Source organism: Botryllus schlosseri, chromosome 16 (genome assembly GCF_051294905.1).
Source record: "Botryllus schlosseri isolate E-star chromosome 16, Bs_hap1, whole genome shotgun sequence".
In the NCBI taxonomy this organism is placed as follows: domain Eukaryota; kingdom Metazoa; phylum Chordata; class Ascidiacea; order Stolidobranchia; family Styelidae; genus Botryllus; species Botryllus schlosseri.
Genome location: NC_137251.1, coordinates 17,603,468 through 17,625,984, shown reverse-complemented (window position 1 = coordinate 17,625,984; position 22,517 = coordinate 17,603,468). Strand labels below are relative to the sequence as shown.

At 40.3% G+C, this 22,517-nt stretch overlaps 2 protein-coding genes and 1 long non-coding RNA gene across 4 annotated transcripts in view; 2 read left to right on the top strand and 1 right to left on the bottom strand.

The window, feature by feature from the left end:
• The window catches only part of LOC145459265 (uncharacterized), a 167,819-nt gene that overhangs the window by 18,207 nt on the left and 127,095 nt on the right, over nucleotides 1–22,517 (top strand). The window lies entirely within an intron of this gene.
• On the bottom strand, nucleotides 1,995–18,868 carry LOC145459237 (semaphorin-5A-like). Of its 2 annotated transcripts, none has more exons than XM_080337881.1 (10): nucleotides 18,701–18,868; nucleotides 17,825–17,977; nucleotides 16,146–16,283; nucleotides 15,813–15,900; nucleotides 13,801–14,088; nucleotides 6,616–6,728; nucleotides 5,758–6,009; nucleotides 4,449–4,599; nucleotides 3,258–3,547; nucleotides 1,995–2,279 (listed from the first exon to the last, which is right to left on the bottom strand). In XM_080337881.1, the coding sequence occupies exons 1-10, from the start codon at nucleotides 18,756–18,758 to the stop codon at nucleotides 2,110–2,112; spliced, it is 1,701 nt and encodes a 566-aa protein (XP_080194007.1). In that variant the 5' UTR covers nucleotides 18,759–18,868; the 3' UTR covers nucleotides 1,995–2,109. The 2 variants fall into 2 exon arrangements, with proteins under 2 accessions (XP_080194007.1, XP_080194008.1); XM_080337882.1 differs by having other exon boundaries at nucleotides 5,758–6,006.
• Nucleotides 9,825–12,995, top strand: LOC145459228 (uncharacterized). Its single transcript, XM_080337870.1, has one exon. The coding sequence runs from the start codon at nucleotides 9,858–9,860 to the stop codon at nucleotides 12,144–12,146; it is 2,289 nt and encodes a 762-aa protein (XP_080193996.1). The 5' UTR covers nucleotides 9,825–9,857; the 3' UTR covers nucleotides 12,147–12,995.

Genomic DNA, 22,517 nt, shown 5'->3' with positions numbered 1-22,517 from the left:
GTGTTGAAGTCCGAAAGTTTTCAGGCAACTCACCCAATGCTGCATCATTTGGAGATGGTGTTGTACCTTTTTAGCTGTGCTCTGTTTACAAAACCACAGAAAAAAGAAGCTGACTAGTAGTCAGTGACTACGTATTGTGAGCATACAGAATATATATCCAAGAATAATGCATTCCCAACACCATTACACAATAAGATCAAAATGCCGCAGATAGCTGACCTCGAAATACAAGCAGCCTGAATGAACAGCGCGTTACCGTAACTAAAAGTTTGATTGACAGCGTTCCGGGAACCCAGCTGCGCCATTCGCGTTCATACTCAGTCGGTCCCGTAAAAATCTCCGAAAATAAGCGCGTTCATACCGCCCCGAAACACCAGTGTTATGTTCACATAGAGGGGTTCCGGTAAACATTTTCGAGAAATGTTATTCCCGGAACCCCGGTATGAAAAGGGCCTTAGTCAACCACCTAGCAATGTGGAGAGAAAAACGGTATTTTGAGCTCTGAGCGGAAAGTTGACCGATCACAAAGTGGGAAAAATTCACCGATTTTTGAGAATTCTTCTCCGGTTTTGCAAGTCTCAAATTTCTGAAAAAGTGTCCTCTTTTTAGATTTCCAAAATATGGTAAGCCTAATATAAAAACTATATGTATATAGTAAGGCCCCAGAAGTAGTGCGGAGCATGGACCGGAGCCGGATTGGATATCCGGCCGGATTTTTACAATTTTGGCCGGACCGAATCGGAGCCGGATCACTACTTTTTTGATCCAGCCAGAATCTTTATGGATAAGCATGACTTTTATAACTATATAACTACCAACCAACCACACGTAAGTAACCTCCAAGCCAGTGTGAACATAAACGAGGCATATTTATCAATTCGCGGAACCTCCGTACCGAATAGGGCCGGATTTCTGACTGGACTTTTTCATTTTTGGCCGGACCGGATTGGAGCCGGATCAGTACTTTTCCAGATACGGCCGGACCAGAGAATTGAACAACCGGATCGGAGCCGGACCAGAGAATTTGTCGATCCGCTCCGCACTACCCAGAAGTCGCATCGATTACACTATGGTGGGCTCAATATCAGTGTTTATCTGGACGGGAGGGGGCTGAAAATATGTTGTTTCGATCCTGGTTACAACACACAACCACATAAATGCACCAACCTAACATCATAACAGCTCGTGATCCGGATGGTGACCACCTATGGTCGATAGGCAAAACTTTGCTAGTGTGACGTCATATTGAAAGACAATGTGCTATATATACCTCATTTTAAACTCCGCTAGTGGGCGCTAAAAGTGTCCGGAATTTGCTCTGCATAAATATGGGGTAACCCTAATATATGCTGACAAGTAGTTTTCACCCAGTCGTTCTAACTCCTTTCTGTAGAATGTCGCAATTAAATATCGAGCTACCCTGCCATGTTATTTTTGCCGGTAAACATCGCATCAAGCCGCTTTTTTCGATTTTGTTCTATGATGACAAATAGGCCAAAAATGACACGATATTTTCAAAAGTAATAAATATAAGAACAAAGAGTAGCTCAGTGGCCTTACATGAAAATAATGAATATGGCTCTTGGAAATTATTAGACGCATATTCAATAGTCTATACCAGTGGTTCCCAACGTGGGCGATATTTTGGCGATCTAGGGGGGCGAAAATGACGAAGGGGGCGACAGGGGGGCGAAAATGGACAAAGGGGGCGACGGGGGGCGAAAGTAGCGAAGGGGGCGATAGGGGGGCGATGACGCGTAAAATCCGCTGACCTTTTTTTTTTTTTTTAGTCATCCACCTAGCAATACGGAGCGAAAAAACGTTATTTTCAGCTCTGAGCGGAGAAAGATGACCTTTTTTTTTTTTTTTTAGTCAACCCGCCGGTGATTACAGTGTCTGTATGCCCAATTATCGGTGCACAAAATTTGGGGGGCGATGATCGGTGTTGACCTTGAAAAGGGGGCGATGGGTCGAAAAAGGTTGGGAACCACTGGTCTATACTCTATCTGAAGTATATGTGCAAATTGCACATTGTAAATGCACATTTACATTTCCACATTCCGCTGTGGAACAGTGTGCTTGCTGTGTTCATTGGTGGTGCAGTCTTCATCACTTGGGGCAAGATGACACATTGCATCTTATCAAAGTTCTTGAGCATACGCGAGATTGTTTTGTGGCTCCGCTTTCTAGACAGGATCTTTTTACTTCCTTTATCCCTCCATCACACGATTTGGAGCAAGGCTTCGTAGTGCGCCATGCTGACCACAGTGAACACAGATCTGAATTGTTACAAAAATTGACCGTAAAAGATATGCAAACATGGTGCCTTTTGTACAGAGACGGTCAGTAACGCCGTAATTCTTCGTGTACTTCAACTTCAATTAGATACTCGGACTACTGCCGCAAGTGATGATGTTTTTCTATTTCAACGTTTGTCTAGAAAAAAACTATGCAAGAATACTCACTTTTCACTTGGGCTACTAGGAAATCGTTACTTCTAGTTGTACTTGAGTATCAATGATGAATACTTTGACCACCTCTGCTTTTGTCAACAAGGCACATGTCTGAAATAGATCGCGGCAATTCGCTCGTATGGTATCGCGGCCACCGGCCATTATAGGGTTGTCAATTGCCTATTCTCTCTTAGGTTTTGTGGTTCCCATGGCATCCTAAGCTATTCCCAGAGGTGGTCAACGGCTTATATAGCTAGGGATAGCCTACCATATTTTGAGATCCGGAAAAAGGACATTTTATAGCAATAGTCTCTAATCAAAGCAGTAATCGTTGGTAACAGCTGCTGAAGTAGAAGTATGGAAGTAGGCCTAGGTGATCGCCAAGTTAGTAAAAAGTAAGTATTCTGGGCGCAGTTTTGCCTAAAAACTGTTAAGTAGTGGTGGAAGTAGGCCTACTCTAAAACCAACGCCAAGGAGTGGTAGGCTAATTCGTTACTGTCACCCTCTTGCTAGTATTGGGTAGCCTATATCTTGCATATCATTAATAAGGGAATGTGTGACAATCCCATCTATTCCCGACTAAGTTTTGTGATCTGGTCAAGCAATGCACGCAGAATGTGTTGTGGTCATTCCATGCTATAAGGTAGCTACAATATAGGCTATTCGCGCTCCGCATTGTGTATGGCAGCTATATCAAACAATATTAGGTAGGCTTCACCAAACGTCCTCCTTTTTCACAATTCGGCCTATATAGGACGAATCGATAACATCCAGATGTAAATGTAAACAGATGTCTCGATATACCTTCGTTGCAAATTCTTTCTTGTCGAACAGCCCCATCTCCACAAGCGGTCCCCATTCTTCTAGTTGTTGTTGCGAAGAAGCCATTCGCTGCTATGCAAGATCTTTTCCGTGTTCGTACACCAGTACCGCACTGGTTTGTGCATTCTGACCATCGACTCCACTCGGTCCACATGTTGTGATCGTTTTCGACGTGTTGCCGGTCTCGTAACACGCAAGGATTTTCTCCACACACTCGCAAGTTGACTGCGCAAGGCGGCGGCCCGATCTCTTTATCCAGTTGTCGACATGTTCTACGCAGAGGCGATATAAGTATATTCAGCGTACTCACGTAGTCATATACTTGAGAACGCCATAAATTTCGACTGAATCACAAGTAGATCTATAGTGATTTCCGACAGGTGTCAATACTACTTAAAGAGGGAGTAGCAACAAAATGAATGGTCTAATCCTAATCTAATCTAATCTAAAGGCGGAGATCATATAGTTGGATTGATTAAAGAAAATCGATTATCGCGTATACCAGGATTTAACAACCCAGCATTAAGAAAACCGGATGATCGCAGCGCATAAAGTTGAGTTTTAATCTCATGATTTAGCAAACCGGAATAAACGGCACAATACACTGCGTAAAACTCTTACGCGGAAGTATTTCCGAAAATGACCGAAACGGTTGTGTCCTAGGTTTCACTAAACAATCAGACAATCAACCAATAATGTACGCACCATAACAGATATCACACTACTACTTGATTAACAGTGTACTACCACGTAGGGATAATCATCACGCGGAACGGAACCTTATCCAACTTCATGCGTCCGGATTAGCAATTTTTATTCACACGATTAGCATTCTTCCGGATCAGCTAACTTTACGATCTCCGCTTGAAATGCGCCAAGATTAGCAGTTGTTAATCACACGATTATCGTTATCCCTGATCAGCTAACTTTATGATCTCCACCCTAGCAAGATACTTTGTGTATCAACAATCGTATCACCAAATATGTTGATTGATATACAATGTTCTTTTAAACTTTCAATTATAGTTTCTGACGAATACCCTTGACGTGTGTCAGCCGAATATATTCGAGTATATTTCAATATGAATATAGTATTCCATGGTATATTGAAGTTCTGTACCTCCAAGAAGCTCTTCATATAGTAGAGTATTGCTATGATGCCAAAAAACAAACCGTTCGGTGGTTCCAATCGCACTGCCACACGAGACCGCGCATGGCATATCGACCCAAGCAGTCCAATCACTGCAAAAATTCGTGTTGCACTGTTTTGTAGAGCGGGATGCGCCGTGTCCGCCGATACATTCGGTTGGAGATAGCAGGGTACCTGAACACGAAGGTCAATATACTCCAACCGTGTCTAATATTGGAAGGTTACCTATTGTGGAAACCAATGTTGCGATCAAGTCACTATACATTCGAGTCACAAGTCGTCTCATTCATTGCATATATTCTGTCTCGAGTAAAGTCAAGTCAATCGATTTTCGATGGTGACTCGAGTCAAGTCGAGTCGTTCAATTTTGGACGAGACTCGAGTCCAGTCAAGTCAGATCACGAGTCAGGTCACAATTCAAGTCAGATTGAATTTTCCAAGTATGAGGGTTGATTCGAGTCATTACATCTTGCTGTAGCTGTTTGAAACACAGATTGATTCGAGATCAAGTAATGAATATAAAGTTGAATACACGTGCAAACAGACGTTGTATCGCCCACGCACACGCAGAACTGTATAGCTAATAGAGCTGGTCATGGACGGGGCCCCGATTGGATATTCGGCCGGATGTTGTCATTTTTGGCCGAAGCAGGTACATTGTCCGATACCGCCGGCGTCGGATCGGAGCCGGATCAGTACTTTTTACTAAGAAGAGAACAGCCTTATACCCCCTTCCGCCCTCGAATCAATAGTTAAAATGAAACGTTCATGAAAATAAACCCCATGCTAAGTCCAAGTTGACATAATTACTTCAGATAAGGGTTGGGTTTGATCTTAGAGTTTTTAATTTCCTGTTTACATTGTTTCAATCAATCTTCAATACTATCCTGTGAGTAGATAATTATTATCGAAGTTCTTCGGATCGGACCACGGTCATCTCTAGAGTCCGGCCTAGGAGTCGGTCCAGAGCTTTAAAAACAGGATCGAAGTAGGACCAGAGAATTTGTCGATTCGCCCTGCACTAATAGCTACATTGCTACGGTCTGTAATTGTCAGACAAAATAGAGGATCGAATAAGGAACCTCGAGAGGTTGAAACAAATTGGTATGATGCAATATAGTGAATACACTACGCCTCTACACATCCGTGAAATACAATTTAAGCCTGCTGACGAACGATGAAAAACAAATTTCACTCAATTCCACATCGTAAAGTGAAGTTATTAGAGTAAATTTTTTTTTGATACGATCAAAGTATTAACGATGGAAACTCTATCATTTAGCTATATGATCAAATGTTCATGAATCTCAAACTTTAGCACAAGAAACATACCGTTTCGGACGCACACTCTTGCTCTTGTTGCTGTACCGGGACCACAAGACTCCGTGCAAGTTGACCACCCGCCCCAATTGGTCCAGGCGGCGGGACAAGTATTCTGGCATTTCTCCTGTTGTTGGTTTGGTCCATCGCAATTTGACTCGCTGCCTGTCTTGTCGATGCATTGTCGGCGTCTTTCCCTATATGTGACATCGTAGCATTGTTCGGGGCATGTTGACCATGAGTTCCAGTCAGACCACACAGCTTCTAAAAATTGGAATAAGTATGAAAAAAGTAGGCTACTCTTATTGACAGTTTTGAGAATGACAATTGTAGCAGATTCGGACAACAAGATCCCATTAGGGCATTCCAAATTCGATTAGAATTAGAATTATAGATACGCGGTTTATCAAATCCGAGTTAACAATCATAAGCACGTGAATGACAAATGTCTGTACACTAAGCTTGGTTAGTTTCGCACTACGCTGTTCTCCTGCAGCATTTTCGAGAAAACCGGAAATTAGACGAGAATTAAAATTGGAGCATATAAACATTAACAAATAAAATTAAGTGGATAAATTAATGTCACTGCGGTGATATTTCTGCACTATAATTACCAGCGTTGCGCTCGAAATAGTCTAATTCATGGGTTCTTATCCAGGGGTCCGTGGACCCCTTGGCGGTCCAATTGGGTCGATTTATTCTGCCTGCAAATTGTTATTTCTATGTTTCAATATGGGTAACATCTGTAGTTGTGTTGAAAATGGACAGGGGTACGAGAAATGTTATTGAAAGCTCAAGCGCTAAAAGGTTAAGAAACACTGAGGTTTAATTTCTAGTTGTACAAATCTGAATTATAGCAGTAGCTCTCACCGATTTTGGGCTTAGTAGTTGGCGTCACTTCGGGCCATTTTAGCATTTGAACCACTGGCATATGGCAGGAGTCCGGTTCCATCCAGCAACAGAAATGTTTATGGCAGTTTGATCTGTGTTTGAGAGGTAGTATTGTCGACATGGTTTCGTAACTCTGAAAGATGTCTATGCCAAGATTGAAGCATAGACCGTAGACACGAATAAGAATATACAGCTCAGTCGTCCACTGCGACCAAGACACAGTGTTGGGATGACTCGAGTCACCTTTTTCGTATGACTTGACTTGACTCGAGTCACTTTGCTAAAATGACTTGACTTGACTTGACTCGGCGTATCAAAAATGTGAATTGACTCGTGACTCGGAGCAAAATTCACGAGTCAATTTCAAGTCATCAAGTAATCGGTGTCGATAAAAATCCATTTATCTTGCATATGGTCGGACTGTTCGCTAAATGCTGGTGTAACCCGTGAGGGTGACCAATTTTTAAGTGATCGTGCGCTTTACTGAACCTCCATTGTTCTCTCACACATAATTTGGCAGCAAACGGAGTGATTGAAACTTACAGATTACGTTGTCATAAACTAGTACAGTAAAGTAATTTTATAGCAAAATGTCTGTTTCTGTTCTGTTATTTCCTTAACCAAACCTCTTGTTTTATTGAAATTGAATCCAAATATAGTTGTTATAGTCCTCAACCATTAGCGTAGGCTTGAATTTTATCATAGCAATTTGTAAATGGATAATGTATTGGATCTTGTCAATTCGTTTCTCTATTCTCTATTTTGGCTGGTAACTGAGGTTGTGCAATTACTTACGTAGTTTAGCAGTTCTACGTATATGTCAGCGATACAGCGCCTTATTGCGTTTTTATTTAACTTATATTCGCCCAATGGTTCAGAATCAATGATCACTCAATCTATATTTTAGACAGCTAGCAAAATGCAATGACGTAATCATGTCTCATATTCAAAAAGACAACTTGACTCGAATTGTGACTTGACTCGTGACTTGACTTGACCTGACTCGACTTGACTCGAGTCACCTTCAAAAATCGAGTGACTTGACTTGACTCGAGTCACTGTCGAATATCGATTGACTTGACTTGACTCGAGTCAAAATGTGCAATGACTCGAGATGTCTCGTGACTCGAAGGTAGCGACGTGATCCCAACACTGCCAAGACAATACTTGAACAGAAGTGACCAAAGTTGATACTCAAGTAGAAGTAGAGTTAACGTCGCTAATTTCTACTCACTTATCAGTAAAAGTAGCAATTCTGAAACATGTCAAAATTACTTCAAGTGTAAGTAGAAAATGAAAAGCCCGGAAGTAATCGAGTAAGTAGTTTCAAAACGTAGAATTCGTTTATCTACTTTCGAAACTCCAAGATGTATATCGTCGCGACTAATGAAAAATTACTAATGAAATTACAAATACGTACAACAGTCTTAGCTAAAAGATTGTGTATTAACACCCAAAGGGACGAAAGGGTGGTACATGGAAGCAGAACCTAACTCAGAATACGTGACAAGATAGCGCATAGTAGTATAATCCACTGCTACAACACCAATGTGTCGTGGGTTCGTGTCCGACCGAGGTCAACTCCAGAATTCCTACCTAATTGTTGACGTTTACCTGTAGGCTAGCCTACTTCTCGCCATATCATCCGTGTAAGCGGTATCTTATAAAAGCCGAGAAGTGGGCCGTGCTACAAGTCGCCAGCTACGGAATAAAAATGAAGAGAATTGGCCTGGTGTAAATGACCATTGTAGTCGAAACACACCATGAATACCTCAAAAAAATACTGCATCCAGAGTGGAGATCAAGACACTGCCTTTGAGTCACAAGTCAATTCTAGTCATTGTACATTTTGACTCTAGTCAAGTCAAGTCACTCGATTTTTGGCGGTGACTGGAGTCAAGTCATGAGTCAAATCACGAAACTCGAGACATGATTCAAGCCATTGCATTTTGCAAGATGGATTAAAGTACATTTTGATTTACTATTAATTATTATGAATCGAGTAACGAGTATCGAGTTAATTACACCTGTCAACGGGGCGCTGTATGGCTCACATATAGGCAGTACTACCTGGACACGTTGGTAAATGTCCGCCAAATAGATGATATAGGAGGGCAATTCCCTGCACAGACAACCAATGTTCCCACCACTACCTCTTCAAATCTCCTGAAATTTGGTACACGCAGAGATGAGCTAATTCCAACAAGGATGAACTTTATTTTATGAAAATTGGACTTTTGGGTCAAAAGTTATGTCACTTTGAAAATTGACAATTTTCTGCTCATTTCAGGTCTGCACTTTTAGGTTTTATCAATGCAATATTCAAGAAGGTGTAGCTAGATGTTAGACGACAGTTGAAATACGGCACTTGGATTTATATAAAGCTTGTTTGATCGTCTATATTTCCAAGTGAAAATTAATACCCTGTAGGTTAGGGTCAAAGGTTAAATTGAGGGGGAATTTGGTCAATAGTCTAAAATCAGTCAGGCGTTACGCGATTTAGACTGTGGATTGCTCAAAAACATATTAAAATATTTTGGAAAATTTGGTCTTAAATGAAAGTTTGCTTCAAGGGGACTTCGTTCATAGTTGTTTGATTTTGGCTATTAAACTGTAAAGTGATGAAATTGCAGTTTCAAGAGCACACTTCATTTGCACATGGAAATAGGTACGTTTAACACATGGTACACAAGTGTGGTAACCCGTTGTTTCCAGAATGTTCTGTATTTGCCGTTTGGAAATTATGTTGCGCATCATATGACTAGAGACCACGTGTTTAGTTGGGAGTTGGCTGAGAGCGTGGCTGAAAATGGATGTGAATGAGTATGTCTCTGTGTTTGGTAGCGGGAAGTATGAGTAGTAGGGAGCAGCAACATGAAGTAGTTGTGGTATTAGGCAGCTTGGGCATGAAGTAGCCGGTAGTTGGTTTTGTATTTGTAGGATTGAGGTGGATGTATCCTGTCGGAATCTATGCGCGGGTAGATTGACTGGGGTACGGAAAGGTCACAGCTTTTTCTCAGAAAATGTCTGGCAACCTTGCGGAGCAGGCGGTAATCGCCGATAGACGAGGTCCCGAGCCCAGGAACAGAACCGCGTTCCCTGTTAGGTACATCGCGCCGCATCAGGGTCGCTACACAAGGAAAAGTATTTACCAATGCCTATATTTATATTCATTGTTAACAGTATTTGTTCAACTTGAGATTCTATCGAAATTTGTTAAAATGGATACCGAAGTCCGGTCTTGCAGCATTGGACAGCTCATAGGAGAGGAAGGAGATTGTCAAAAAGACCCATCGAAGCATATGCAATTTGGTTTATTTGAAGAGGACGACAGAGAAAAAGTTCTACACAGATCTAGACTACTTGAGCAAAACGAGAAAGTCAATAGCATCTGTGCACAACATAAAAGAGCTTTCCTTGACAGGTACGAATTTTATCAAGTGTCCTGTTGCGACCCCTTTACCAAGCACAAAAAACTAATGAAAAAAACTCTTCGTGTCATCACATTAGAAACCGTGAAAAAGCTAGAGGGAAAAAACTTGAATATCATTCCAGGCAAAAAGCTTTGCGTAAACTGTAGGATGGAGGTGGAAAAGCTTGCTATGGCAGAGGTTTCATGTCCCAGTTATGTCCAATCCCAATCCGGGACAATCAGTAGTGGTACAAGTACTGACAGCGGGGAAAGTAATTGCTCGGATGAAATTGCCAGATATCAGGTAGACAAAACATTGACTCTTATAGGAGAGACCCCTCTCAAGCTCCACGGTTTACATGACAAGGAGAAACCTCAATACAAGAAACGAAAGCTATCTTCAATTGGTGACCATTATGGGAAGATGATGACAAAAGCCTTTCGATCGCCGGAGCATGCTGTGGATCATGACGTTGACATGGAAATTGGAAATAATGAGCAATGCCTTAAGGACTACAATATTTTACTTGGAAAAATTAGAGAAAAGATTAACGACAAGACTACCACATATTCCGAGAAAATTCAGTTACTAACATGCGCACCTGAATCCTGGTCCAAAACTACGGTTGCAAAATATTTTCAAGTAACTCAGCACAGTATCAAAAAGGCACGTGAAATTGAAAAAACGTCAGGAATATTCAGTAAACCGCCTGTGACCAAAAGGAAAGGTCAGAGTTTGGATATTAAACAGTTGGTCATTGATTTTTACTGCGATGACGAAAATACAAGAATTATGCCAGGAGCTCGAGATAAGGTAAGCATCGCCAGGAATGTGTATGAGCAAAAGAGGCTTCTTTTGTGTACTATGAAGGAGCTCTATCAATCATTCAAAGGCCAGTATCCAGAGAGAAAAGTGGGATTTTCAACTTTTGCTAGCTTGAGTCCAAAATGGTGCGTGTTGGCGGGTTCTGCAGGCACACATTCTGTATGCGTTTGTACGATACATCAGAATGTAATACTAATGCTGAAGGCTTGTCACACGGGAAAAACGTACAAAGACTTGATTGCTATGATGTCGTGTGACATAGAAAACCACGACTGCATGCTACTAAGATGTCCTAATTGCCCAAATGAAGATGCTGTGAGGAAATACTTGCTTCGTCAATTTAATGATACATACGACAACATCAGCTTCAATCAGTGGGTAACAACAGATAGAACTGATATGATTACTCGATTACTTCCCATTGATGAATTCATCAATTTGCTTGTCCAGCAACTAATTAAACTCAAGCCACATTCATTCATAACGAGTCAACAATCAAGCTACCTTAAACATCGGAAACGGTCATTAGAAGATGGCACAGTGGTATGTCTTATGGATTTTAGTGAAAACTATTCATTCCACGTACAGGATGAGGCACAAGGCTACCACTGGACCCACAAAAATTGCACCGTTCACCCGGTTGTGTGCTATTATAAGGATGGCGACGCGCTAGCACATTCCAGCGTGTGTTTTCTCTCCAAAGATTTTACACACGATGTCGCGATGGTATATGAAATACAAAAGAACACCGTTGACTTTCTCAAAAGACAATTACCACAGCTGAGAAAAATCGAATATTATACCGATGGCTGCGCAGCACAATATAAAAATTGTAAAAACTTCTTGAATTTATGCAAACACGAAGAAGACTTTGGTGTCGCTGCTGACTGGTCGTTTTTTGCAACCAGTCATGGCAAATCGCCATGCGACGGCATTGGAGGCACAGTAAAAAGGCTGACGACATTGGAAAGCCTCCGTCGACCCTATCAAAACCAAATATTGAATTTGACAGATATGATGGCATTCTGTGTAGATAATATTCCAGTCGTACACTTTATCGAAATAACTGAACAATGCATGGAAGCAACGAGAACAAATCTTGTAAAACGATTTCAGCGTGCAATGACCATCAAAGGAACAAGAAGTTTCCACTATTTTCAGCCAATTTCACAGACAAAAATTGGCGCTAAGAGAATAAGCTTTGAGGAAAAGTATGCTTGTGTATCTGGCATTTTACAACCTGAACGTCACAGTCAACCCTCTACTGAATAAATACGAAGCAGTCACGATTATCTTACCACAGTTGACATATCAACATCAACTACCGAAACATGCCTCGTTGATTTCCAACGATACTCCTTTATGTTTTCCTTTGATGTAACTTTGTGTTTCATTTCATGATTTTCGATCATTTTGGTGAATAAAATGGCATTAGTTGTCCGTCATTCTGATTGAATTCTATTGAGATCACTCACAATCAGGTTAGTTTCTAGTCTCAAGAGTGACAGAAAGGCGTTATGGCAAGTGATATTCAATCTTCATTGTTCAACATGTGTCAAACTATTGCATTTCCATGTTCAAATGAAGTGTGCTCTTGAAACTGCAATTTCATCACTTTACAGTTTCATAGCCAAAATCAAACAGCTATGAACGAAGTCCCCTTGAAGCAAACTTTCATTTAAGACCAAATTTTCCAAAATATTTTAATATGTTTTTGAGCAATCCGCAGTCTAAATCGCGTAACGCCTGACTGATTTTACACTATTGACCAAATTCCCCCTCAATTTAACCTTTGACCCTAACCTACAGGGTATTAATTTTCACTTGGAAATATAGACGATCAAACAAGCTTTATATAAATCCAAGTGCCGTATTTCAACTGTCGTCTAACATCTAGCTACTCCTTCTTGAATATTGCATTGATAAAACCTAAAAGTGCAGACCCGAAATGAGCAGAAAATTGTCAATTTTCAAAGCGACGTAACTTTTGACCCAAAAGTCCAATTTTCATAAAATAAAGTTCATCCTGTTTGGAATTAGCTCATCTCTGCGTGTACCAAATTTCAGGAGATTTGAAGAGGTAGTGGTGGGAACATTGGTTGTCTGTGCAGGGAATTGCCCAGAACACGAAACCTCGGAAATTTGAAACAAAGTGATATGATGTAATAGGCTATACACAATTCATCTACACATCCACATGATACAGATTAAGCCTGTACCAATTGTTGACGAGTAATATAAACGTATAAACTAATATATCAGTCCGATATAAATTATGCAAGAGTTTCGTTAAGACTAGCACTGAGCAGGAAGACACTGCTATAGATAGAATACTACTAGTCTACGAGTTAATATATTTGTGTCATATCGACGAATGCGTAGTAAAACCAGACTGCGGAATCATTGAATGATTGGTTGCTCACACAGATCATATCAGGGTGTCGAGTACATGTACATTGTACAATTGTAGGCTACATGACGACGTACAGGTACAGCGATTTAGTTGACACTGATTACTTCGTGACTTGAAATTGACTAGAAATTTTTAATTCGAGTCACGAGTCAATCCACATTTATGAGACGCCGAGTCAAGTCAAGTCAATTTTGCGAAGTGAGTTGAGTCGAGTCAAGTCAAGTCATCTGTAAAAGTAGAGTCAAGTCATCTGAAAAAGTAGACTCGTGTCATCCCAACAGTGACTACTAGTAGTGGCGATGTATTTGCGTAGCAACGATGACTATACTTTAATCATACCTGTTTTTGTCAACAAGGCATTAAGTTCGAAATAGTATAAGTAGTCTATTCTAGGCCTAGTTTTGCCTAAAATAAGGAAAACTGTCAAGTAAAAGTACTTCGTCACCGACCACCTCTGCTGAAAAACTCCTAAAAATCTAAAAATATACTCCGAATTTCCACGTCACAACCCACCTAGTAACTTTCGTTTTTATGCAATCCGACTTCCTGTCTCCTATTTTAGGACACCGCGCGAAAACTGTGTACCCTGCAAGTTCGTACACCCCGTTCGGTCCGAAATAACTGGGATTGGAGCCTGTTTCTTTCATGATCGGATGCCGCGTGCCGCGGAAAGACTGAGTCTTGATCGTCGCAGTGCTCGGCATTGTCGTTGTAACCGGTACAAAGATGGGAGACTTGTTGATAACTTTGCTTCCAGTTTCTTGGTCGATCTGTATACGGGCTGATATGAATCCTCCTGTTCTGAATAAAGTGTATTTGTATATTCCATGCATAGCTCTTGGAGGTATAAAGAACGGTCCAGAACTGCAGTATACTATTGAATAGTGTATTCATATTAAAATGTGCCGAATAGTTACGGCTGACACTCGTCAGAGACTAGTAGAGAATTGTATATCAACTCAACAATCATATCACTAAATATTCCTTTCACTTCTCTACTATATAGTTGCTGACGATTATCCCTGGCGAGTGTCAGCCGAAAATATTAGAGTTTATTTCAATATAAATACACAATTCGATCGTATATATACAGGGTTGCCATACCGTCCTTATTTCTAAGATTTGTCCTTATTTTGAAGGGCCACGTCTTAGAAAACTCAACTGTCCTTATTTCTAAGAAATGTCCTTATTTTTGACTTGCGTCCTTATTTTGTCTTATTTTCAACCACTACGGAACTTCGACCGTTTTCCTTTGGTATCTTTGTTGCATAATATTCACAAATTATGCTTTTGCGTCGAGATTTCATGACATCATAAAGGAAAGGAACTCTCGTGACGTGCACACCATGATATTTGACTTCTAAGTGGTGATAGCTCTGGCCGTGAGTGGTTTCGTCTGTACCAAGCTACCACGGCGGACGTCATTTTATCAGTAAACAGCAGTACCAGGTTCCTGCTATTTGGTCTACAGCAGAATAAGCTCAAGCTGTGGGGAAGGCAGCATTCATTGCGTAGTGAAAAAAGGCACAGTGCAGTCGACACAGTGGTTAAAAAGTAGTAAAGCTATTAGTCATTGATAAATTGTTCTAAATTATATTGCACTTGCGCACATAGTTTTAGCTACTAATAAGGCTAAATCTGATTAGTTAAAATGAGCAGGCGTAAAAACGTTTTTCGTGACGATTATGAGAGATAATTCAAAGGTATCTAACGAAGTTTTAAGGGCGAGTGTTTCGCACATTGCAATATCTGCAATTGTGACATTAACCTGGAGGCCATAGGAAAGACCGCCATTTAAACTCACATTGATACCCCAAACACAAGAAGTGTGTCATAATGATTAATTAGAGCCAGTCGATGAATAATTTTTCTACCAGTCAATGAGCAGTGAGCACCAACGACCACAGACGACAAGGCTGCTGCTGCAGACGGTACCTGGGCATTCCATACTGTCAAACGCCAGCAATCATTCCTCACCAACGATTGCACATCGCAATTGTTCAAAGCAATATTCCCCGATTTCAACATCACAAATAAGTTTTATTCGGCCAGGACCAGGACTACAAGCATTGTTACTGGAGTTCTTGCTCCATACGCTCAAAAATGATTTTGTCTAAACATGGTGTACGGTCTTTTTCCATCTTGGTTGACGCCTCGCCTCTAATCGCAACGAGGTGAAGAAGTTTGGTTTATCACCCTATGGGGGGGGGCAAGTCCAACGTTTATTTTTTGGGTGGAGGGGTGACGAAGTGCTGTTTCGGCCCTGAGTAAAGGTAAACCTAGAGCTGAGCTGTCGTGAGTACTTTCTAATAACAAGGAGTTGCTGGAGCAAATTGTTTCTGGCGAATAGTATGGAATGTGATATACCATGGTTCTTATAAATACAAAGTATGTTCAAAAACGCTTTTTCATGCTAATCTAATTTTTCGACTGTCCTTATTTTTGGGTCTATGTCGATGGCAACCCTGTATATATAGCTCGGTTACTTTGTGAACGAAACCGAGACAGTCAACATTCCATCTTACTTAGTAATAGGTCTTTCCTTTACGGGCTTTGAGATATTCATTAATTTACTACTTTTCCTTTCGTCCGAAGTTTGTTCGTGCTTACGTTCTGAACAGAAAAATGATTATAAAATGGGCCCGAAGAAGCTTTGATGTTCATTGTACAATGTACATATAGTATATCTAGTAGTACATCTACAATATACAATTGCACCCAGATATGAGATAGCTATGCACAAAACCGAACTGCCCATCGAAAGTTGCTTTGTTGAAAAAATCCTCTCGATCATGAATATTTGCACGACTGTACTGTACAATCTACAATTATATACATGTGCAGTACATGATACTCACTTTTATAGCAAGCTGGATATTGTCTGCTGTCATCATAACAGCAACCCATATATTTGCAAATAGCTGACCCCGTGTTCCGATATCCACATATCTCTCTATCAAACGGACTCACGAGACATTCTTCTTTCTGGCAGGGCTCTAAAATGCGCGTGTTAAATGTAACATAAACTGACTGTTCAAATCATGGACTTGTAGTACATGCAGAGGTGGTCAGTAACGAAGTACTTCTACTTTTTCGAAGTACTTGAGTAGTTTTCCTCCGCTTCTGATACTTACTCAAGTAGATCTGATTTTCGCTACTTCTACTTCTACTTCGCAATATTTTGTGATCTACTTACTTACTTTTCGTTATTTTCAGTTTGTCAAGTAGAAGTAGTTTAATCCCCCAATAAGAGGGATAGCCTGAGGAATTTCGGGCTGTTTCACGGAGTACCAAACATTTAATTTTCATAATTAAGTCAAATAAAGCTCAGAACTTTCGTTGCGCTTCGCGCACAGTAGTTATATGGAATGACAAATATGTTTTCATGTAAGTATCGGTGAATATAATTTAGGTAGCGGGCTGCATGGTTCCGTTCCCACCGCATTGTCACCCATATGAAACAGTTCATCACAGTATATATGACCCATCATATGTGAAACTGATGTTTCCCAATCTAGCATTTACTTATCACATCGTAATCTAGCAGTCCATGGCGTGTCCTAATCTGGAAAAGTGAACTCTGACTTTTTTAGCTTTAGACCTGTTTTAGCATAATACCTTTGAAACTTTCTGGACTAAAGACATGATATACATTTTCCGCTTTTAGAAGTAGTATTTATATTTCACTTTCAATTCCCAGTATCATACTTAACGTTCTAATTAGTATCAGTTCTTTTGTCTGGAGAACATACATGTTGATGGATACAAGCAAGTGTATAGTAATGCCTTTAATTTCCGGAAATAAAGCTACACAATATGGCATTTTTACAATCCAGCATATTTTGTATCAACGTTTACTAATCGCGTAAAGTGTTTACACCGTATCCGATACAACTTTTCTGTATTGCTCTTCGACTAAACTACAGGCCTTATGATATGGGTGAGGGCGCCATTTCATGACATTTTCTAAAACGGGCTGTTCGAGTAAACAGAGGATTAATATCGCATTTCCATATCAATACTATCATTTTCATCCCATAATGCGGACGAATGCTTATGCTGTCGAAAATTTTATACCGCCTATGGTATGCATCAATATTAATCAAGATCCGCATCTTTCTCTTAGCTCCATTTGCAGGTTTTTACAATCCATGCAAACGAATCACAATCTTTTTCACAACTACTTACTTGAGTAGATTTAAAATCAGTTAATTCTACTTCTACTTCAAGTAATTTTGGGTTACTTATGGAAGAAGTACTTCTACTCGTACTTGGGTAGATTTTTTGTCGCTACTTCTACTTCTACTTGAGTAGCTTTCTTGATTACTTTGACCACCTCTGAGTACATGTATACTTTACTTAAACGTAAATTTACTTAAACGTAAATAGATTAAAACGAATGGGTGTAAAGTAGATTGTAACTATATAGTCAAAATAGGCCTGTTTATGGGATATAGCGTGCAATAATGAATTTTTTCCTGACGCAGTTTGATTATTTTCACGCCTATATCAGGGATAATCAGAATATGATCCCTACCTTTTTTCTCAAAGCATCGCCCCGAGAATCCAATCGTTAGAGAAGACGACACGTCATCAAAACAACATCCGGCGAGCTCGCATTCGTATTTATCACGCCACGGTCCGATCTCGCAAGGCGCTCGTTGTCTGATGGACTTCCAGCATTGACAGTCTATAAACCAGAATTGGACAACTATAATATTTTCAACTTTTGCAATGTGGATTAGAATTAGAATTGTAGCTACACAAATTAGAATTGAAACTATTGAATTCGCAAAAGCTTTGGTTGTTGGTGGTATTCATGGCGTTTGTGGACTACAATGGACATTTACACTAGGCCAATTTTCTTCATTTTTATTCCGTAGCTGCCGACTTGTAGCGCGGCCCACTTCTAAGCTTTTTATAAGACACCGCTTACACGGATGAGATGGCGAGGAGGCTCAAAAGCTGTGAAATTGAATCCTAATTAAAAACCAAGTCCAGTGCATATCAAGTCAGAATTCCTTTTGACACGCACGAGAATGGCAATGTCTGTACACAAAGTTGGTGTCATTTCACATTTAAAAAGTTCTCCTATAGCGTTTTCAGGAAAACCACAAATTAGATTATAATTAAAATAAGAGCATAGAAATATTTCACAAATTCGATCAGAATTAAATTACCGACATTTCGCAGAAATTATTGTAATACGTTCTACGATGAGCTGGAACCACTTTATACCTTACCATGATACATTGATTTATTTCGATTTATACTGTGAAAAAGTTACGGTTTATGACGTCACACTCTTTTCGCTAAGACTGTAATAACAACAGGAGCGTTGAATCAGACGATTTCAGATGTCTAGATAAGAGCTACAGTACACAGGATGAACAAAACATACGCAAATCCAAACCTTTCATAATAGTCAATACCGATCCTAAATTGAGCATCAACGCGAGCAGCCGAAACATCGCTTCAATGTGTCAACAAATTGATGCGAAATTTCTGATCGAAATTAAGAACATAGATAAGTCTTAAAAGCTAACATTTGAACCTGGAAACGGGAGGGTTCAGAAAATCGTTATCGGATTGATTGATGCCTGACTAATTTATACCAAATCAGTAGCACTCGCGCTAGACAAAATCGAGTACCCGAATGGTTCGCATATTCTAATATCACTCATAATGACGTCATAACAGCGTGAAGGACATGAAAAGTTCGACCCTGCGCCGCGAAGGCTCTTAAGCATTATGTGCTTGGCTTTCTGTGAAAAGAATAAATCGTTTATCCTTTCCTTCAAAACTCAATCAAGGTCTGATGCAACTACACCCTACTTTCGTATCAGTTCTGAAAAGAGATCCTCATTTCGCCATCTGCGGTGCGCTAATGACTTTGGAAATCCTCTCTATGGGCGTGGGTATCCTGCTAAATTTGAAGGAGATGTCGTGTGAAAACAATCTGCCGGTTGATCGCTAACTGAAGTCGACACGCCCACGTTCAATATTGAGTCCCAAATTACGAGATTATAGAGGAATATTGGTATACCACGATATATATACACATGGATTATATTATGATGATTTATTTGGTCTATACATCGACTCGACATAATACAAGTATACCATCTGCAATCTGCAATAAACAAATACGCAATGCTTATTACTGTGTGATATGTCAGGTGGGTACAGCGTCGTTATGAATTGTTTTTAGAGTCCATGTGGCTATCCACAGCATACAAGTCGAATGCAGAATACGCCAATACGGGTTCACAGTTGATAGGCGTTGAGCTAACCAAATAAAGTCGCAGTCTCACGTATAGTGCATTATAACCCCAGACAAACGCATTAACCATAAATCTAGCCTTGTATTTCCTGTCTGAACGCTACCATACAATTACAGAATCTTCTTCACCATAAAACTAAATAGGTCGGTGGATAAAACATAATTTTCGCGGAAATATTCGGATAATCCCGGGATGTTTACATCTCTGTAATACAATTGCTACTGATTCATGTACCGCACATAGTGCGATATTCCACACAAGGCGAACCGCTAATCAGGCAAATGCTTATTCGATTCACTCCGATGAATACCTGAGTTGCATCATTGTCAAGTACAAGGCGAGAGATTATTACGGTCAATTTGAGTTGATAATTGTCGGCCGTCTTGCTGTAAATTGGTTGTTATGGTTGCAGCGGCGCATTCCCGCTGCTTTGAAAACTGTCTCAAACGTTTTTAAATGGTTGTATTTACGATTACTGTTGACACAAGCCGGAACATTAAACTTGAGATGCCGGTATTAGTGCTAATCGATCAGTGTAAATACGACAAGGGTCGTGAGGATCTTGTGTCAAAACGCGTCAATCTTGTTTTAACACCTCGAGAATGGACTCAAGCAATGGTTCCCATCATAAGTATCAATTCACAGATGGCAACTGCTCTACGACGTGGTATGGAAATTGTTGTATATTTGTCATATTCACACGGTCTTTGTCTATGATCTGATCAATTTCACTGGCCGAGAAATTTGTCGTTTGTGTTATTCATGGAGTTTGTCGACTACAATGCTCATTTACACCAGGCCAAGTTTCTTCATTTTTATTTCGTAGCTGCGGACTTGCAGCACGGCACACTTCTAGGCTTTTATGAGACACCGCTTCCACGGATGAGTGGGTGAGGAGGAGCCTAGATTAACCTCCAACATTTAGGTAGGAGTTCTGGAGTCGGACACGAACCATTTGGTGTTGCAGCTGTGGATTGTACCACTACACTATTTCGCCATACTTGATTGTCAATGATCGTAAATGCTTTTGTCGACTGATTCCAACTGATTTTGGGTCCTTGAATCCGAACATGAACTCAGATTTGCTCTATCACGCCCCGAGGTGGTCACCGGTCAGAAACGAATTACTTCTACTTTTCGGTGTACTTCAAGTACATTTTGCCTACTTGCACTGCTTCCACAAGTAGTGATTTTAGATTACTTCTACTTCTACAGTTTTCAGTTTTTCCGACCAAGCTAGGTCTATTATACTAGTTTCTTTTTTACTTTCTTATAAATTGATACTTCTACTTATATTTGAATATCGACGATGGCTCCTTTGACCACTTCTCATCTCGTCAGTTTATTAAGTAAAGAAAACTTGTATTTTCATGCATTTTCGCAATCGGTTAGGAAAAGTATTCAAGTAAATTCAATCACATTAGAGCGCATTAATTTTTAATTTTGTTAACTTCGCTTCAACCGGTTGAAAGTACGCAAATTGTTATGCGCCGTTCTTTTAGGAAACTTAACCATTTCATGTAAAATGGAAAATTTGAAAATTTACTTTAGAATTTTTTATGGGCTCTGCGGCGGCTTCTACTGTTTAGAATTGAACTAAATTCGGTGTGCAACGTTTTTTGAGGCAACCAAACAATTTAATCAATGAATTCCCCGGAATCCGGAAACAAGTAATATTTGAACAGCAATACTGCGGCAATCATGGTGCGTTTGTCGACTACAATGGTCATTTACACCAGGCCGATATTCCTCATTTTTGATTCCGTAACTGCTGACTTGTAGCACGACCCACTTCTAAGCTTTTGTGAGACGCCGCGTACGCGGACGAGATGGCGATGATGAGCTTATAGATAAACCTTACGTACTTACGTAGGAATTCTGAAGTCGACCTTGGTCGGACTCGACCCCACAACCCATTGGTGTTGTAGCTGTGGAATATACCACTACGCTATCTCGCCACCGTTCCAACTGTGGGTTGTTCACGTCGCACTCGCAGGTATATCTCATTCCACTAACGTGCGTAGCAGTACCACATGTTTTTAATGCTGTGTCACGGCTATTGAGGTTTGGAGGCTACCACGTAGGGAAAATGCCTTGGTACTAAAATTATCGCTGATAATATTACTTTTAATGAAAATAGGAATGTCATTTCAGTAATCGCTTAACCACTCGACACGATTCATTGTGCTCGGCCGTAGTAAAACCACGTCCAAGGTTGATTTGAAACCACTCGCCGTAAGATTGCGATATCGCTATACAATAATCTACTTCTCAGCAATGGATCACAGATACAACGTAAATACATCTTTTTGTTCTGTGACACGCGCGGCGGTGCTACTCCTAAGTTACTATGCTTAAGCAACGAATAAGTGTTACGTAAATACAGATCCCACAAAGCCAAACGCATTATGGTTCGGACGTGTTGTTATTGCGTGGTATCAGTCGTACGACCTTGACCAGTACTCGATATCTGGCAACGATTTGTACCAACAAAGGATTCTATATCAGACCTGATTGGTAGTTGGTTTGCTCCAGTCAAGATTGCTTACAGTCGCAAGCGCAAGGCATGAAACAAACTACAGTATTTTCAAAGAGTGTATATTCACACCTTAAAGGGAACAGAACCTACTTTAGAATTACCATTACAGGAGTGTCGATCGTATATTTAGGAGACTTGTTCGCGACGGAACATCATTTCCTTATTTGCGTGTTTCAATTAAGAGCCAATTTGAGCCAATCATCGTTATCAATCGGCGTTTTCGTTTCGCTGCATGTATTCAGTCGCTGGTTTAGTTCTTTTTGGCAATTCGCGAAATATATTTACGCTTGCGATGGATTCGTGGTTTAAAGTAGTTTCATAAATCCTATGTGCCTACGTTCCTTTGTACTCCGTCTGTACTTGCTCTTGTTTCTCAAGCATCGTTTGGGTTAAAATGTTGTGTCTGA

What these genes read in the sequence shown, in the direction of transcription:
- LOC145459228 (XM_080337870.1), top strand. Translation starts at nt 9,858, where the DNA reads ATGGATACCGAAGTCCGGTCTTGCAGCATTGGACAGCTCATAGGAGAG.
- LOC145459237 (XM_080337881.1), bottom strand. Translation starts at nt 18,758, where the DNA reads ATGTTTCGGCTGCTCGCGTTGATGCTCAATTTAGGATCGGTATTGACT. An exon ending in ATAAAAACGAAAGTTACTAG is followed by an intron (nt 6,729 to 13,800) that starts GTGGGTTGTGAC and finishes TCTCAAACACAG; the next exon opens with ATCAAACTGCCATAAACATT. An exon ending in AGAAAGAATTTGCAACGAAG is followed by an intron (nt 2,280 to 3,257) that starts GTATATCGAGAC and finishes GTAACAATTCAG; the next exon opens with ATCTGTGTTCACTGTGGTCA.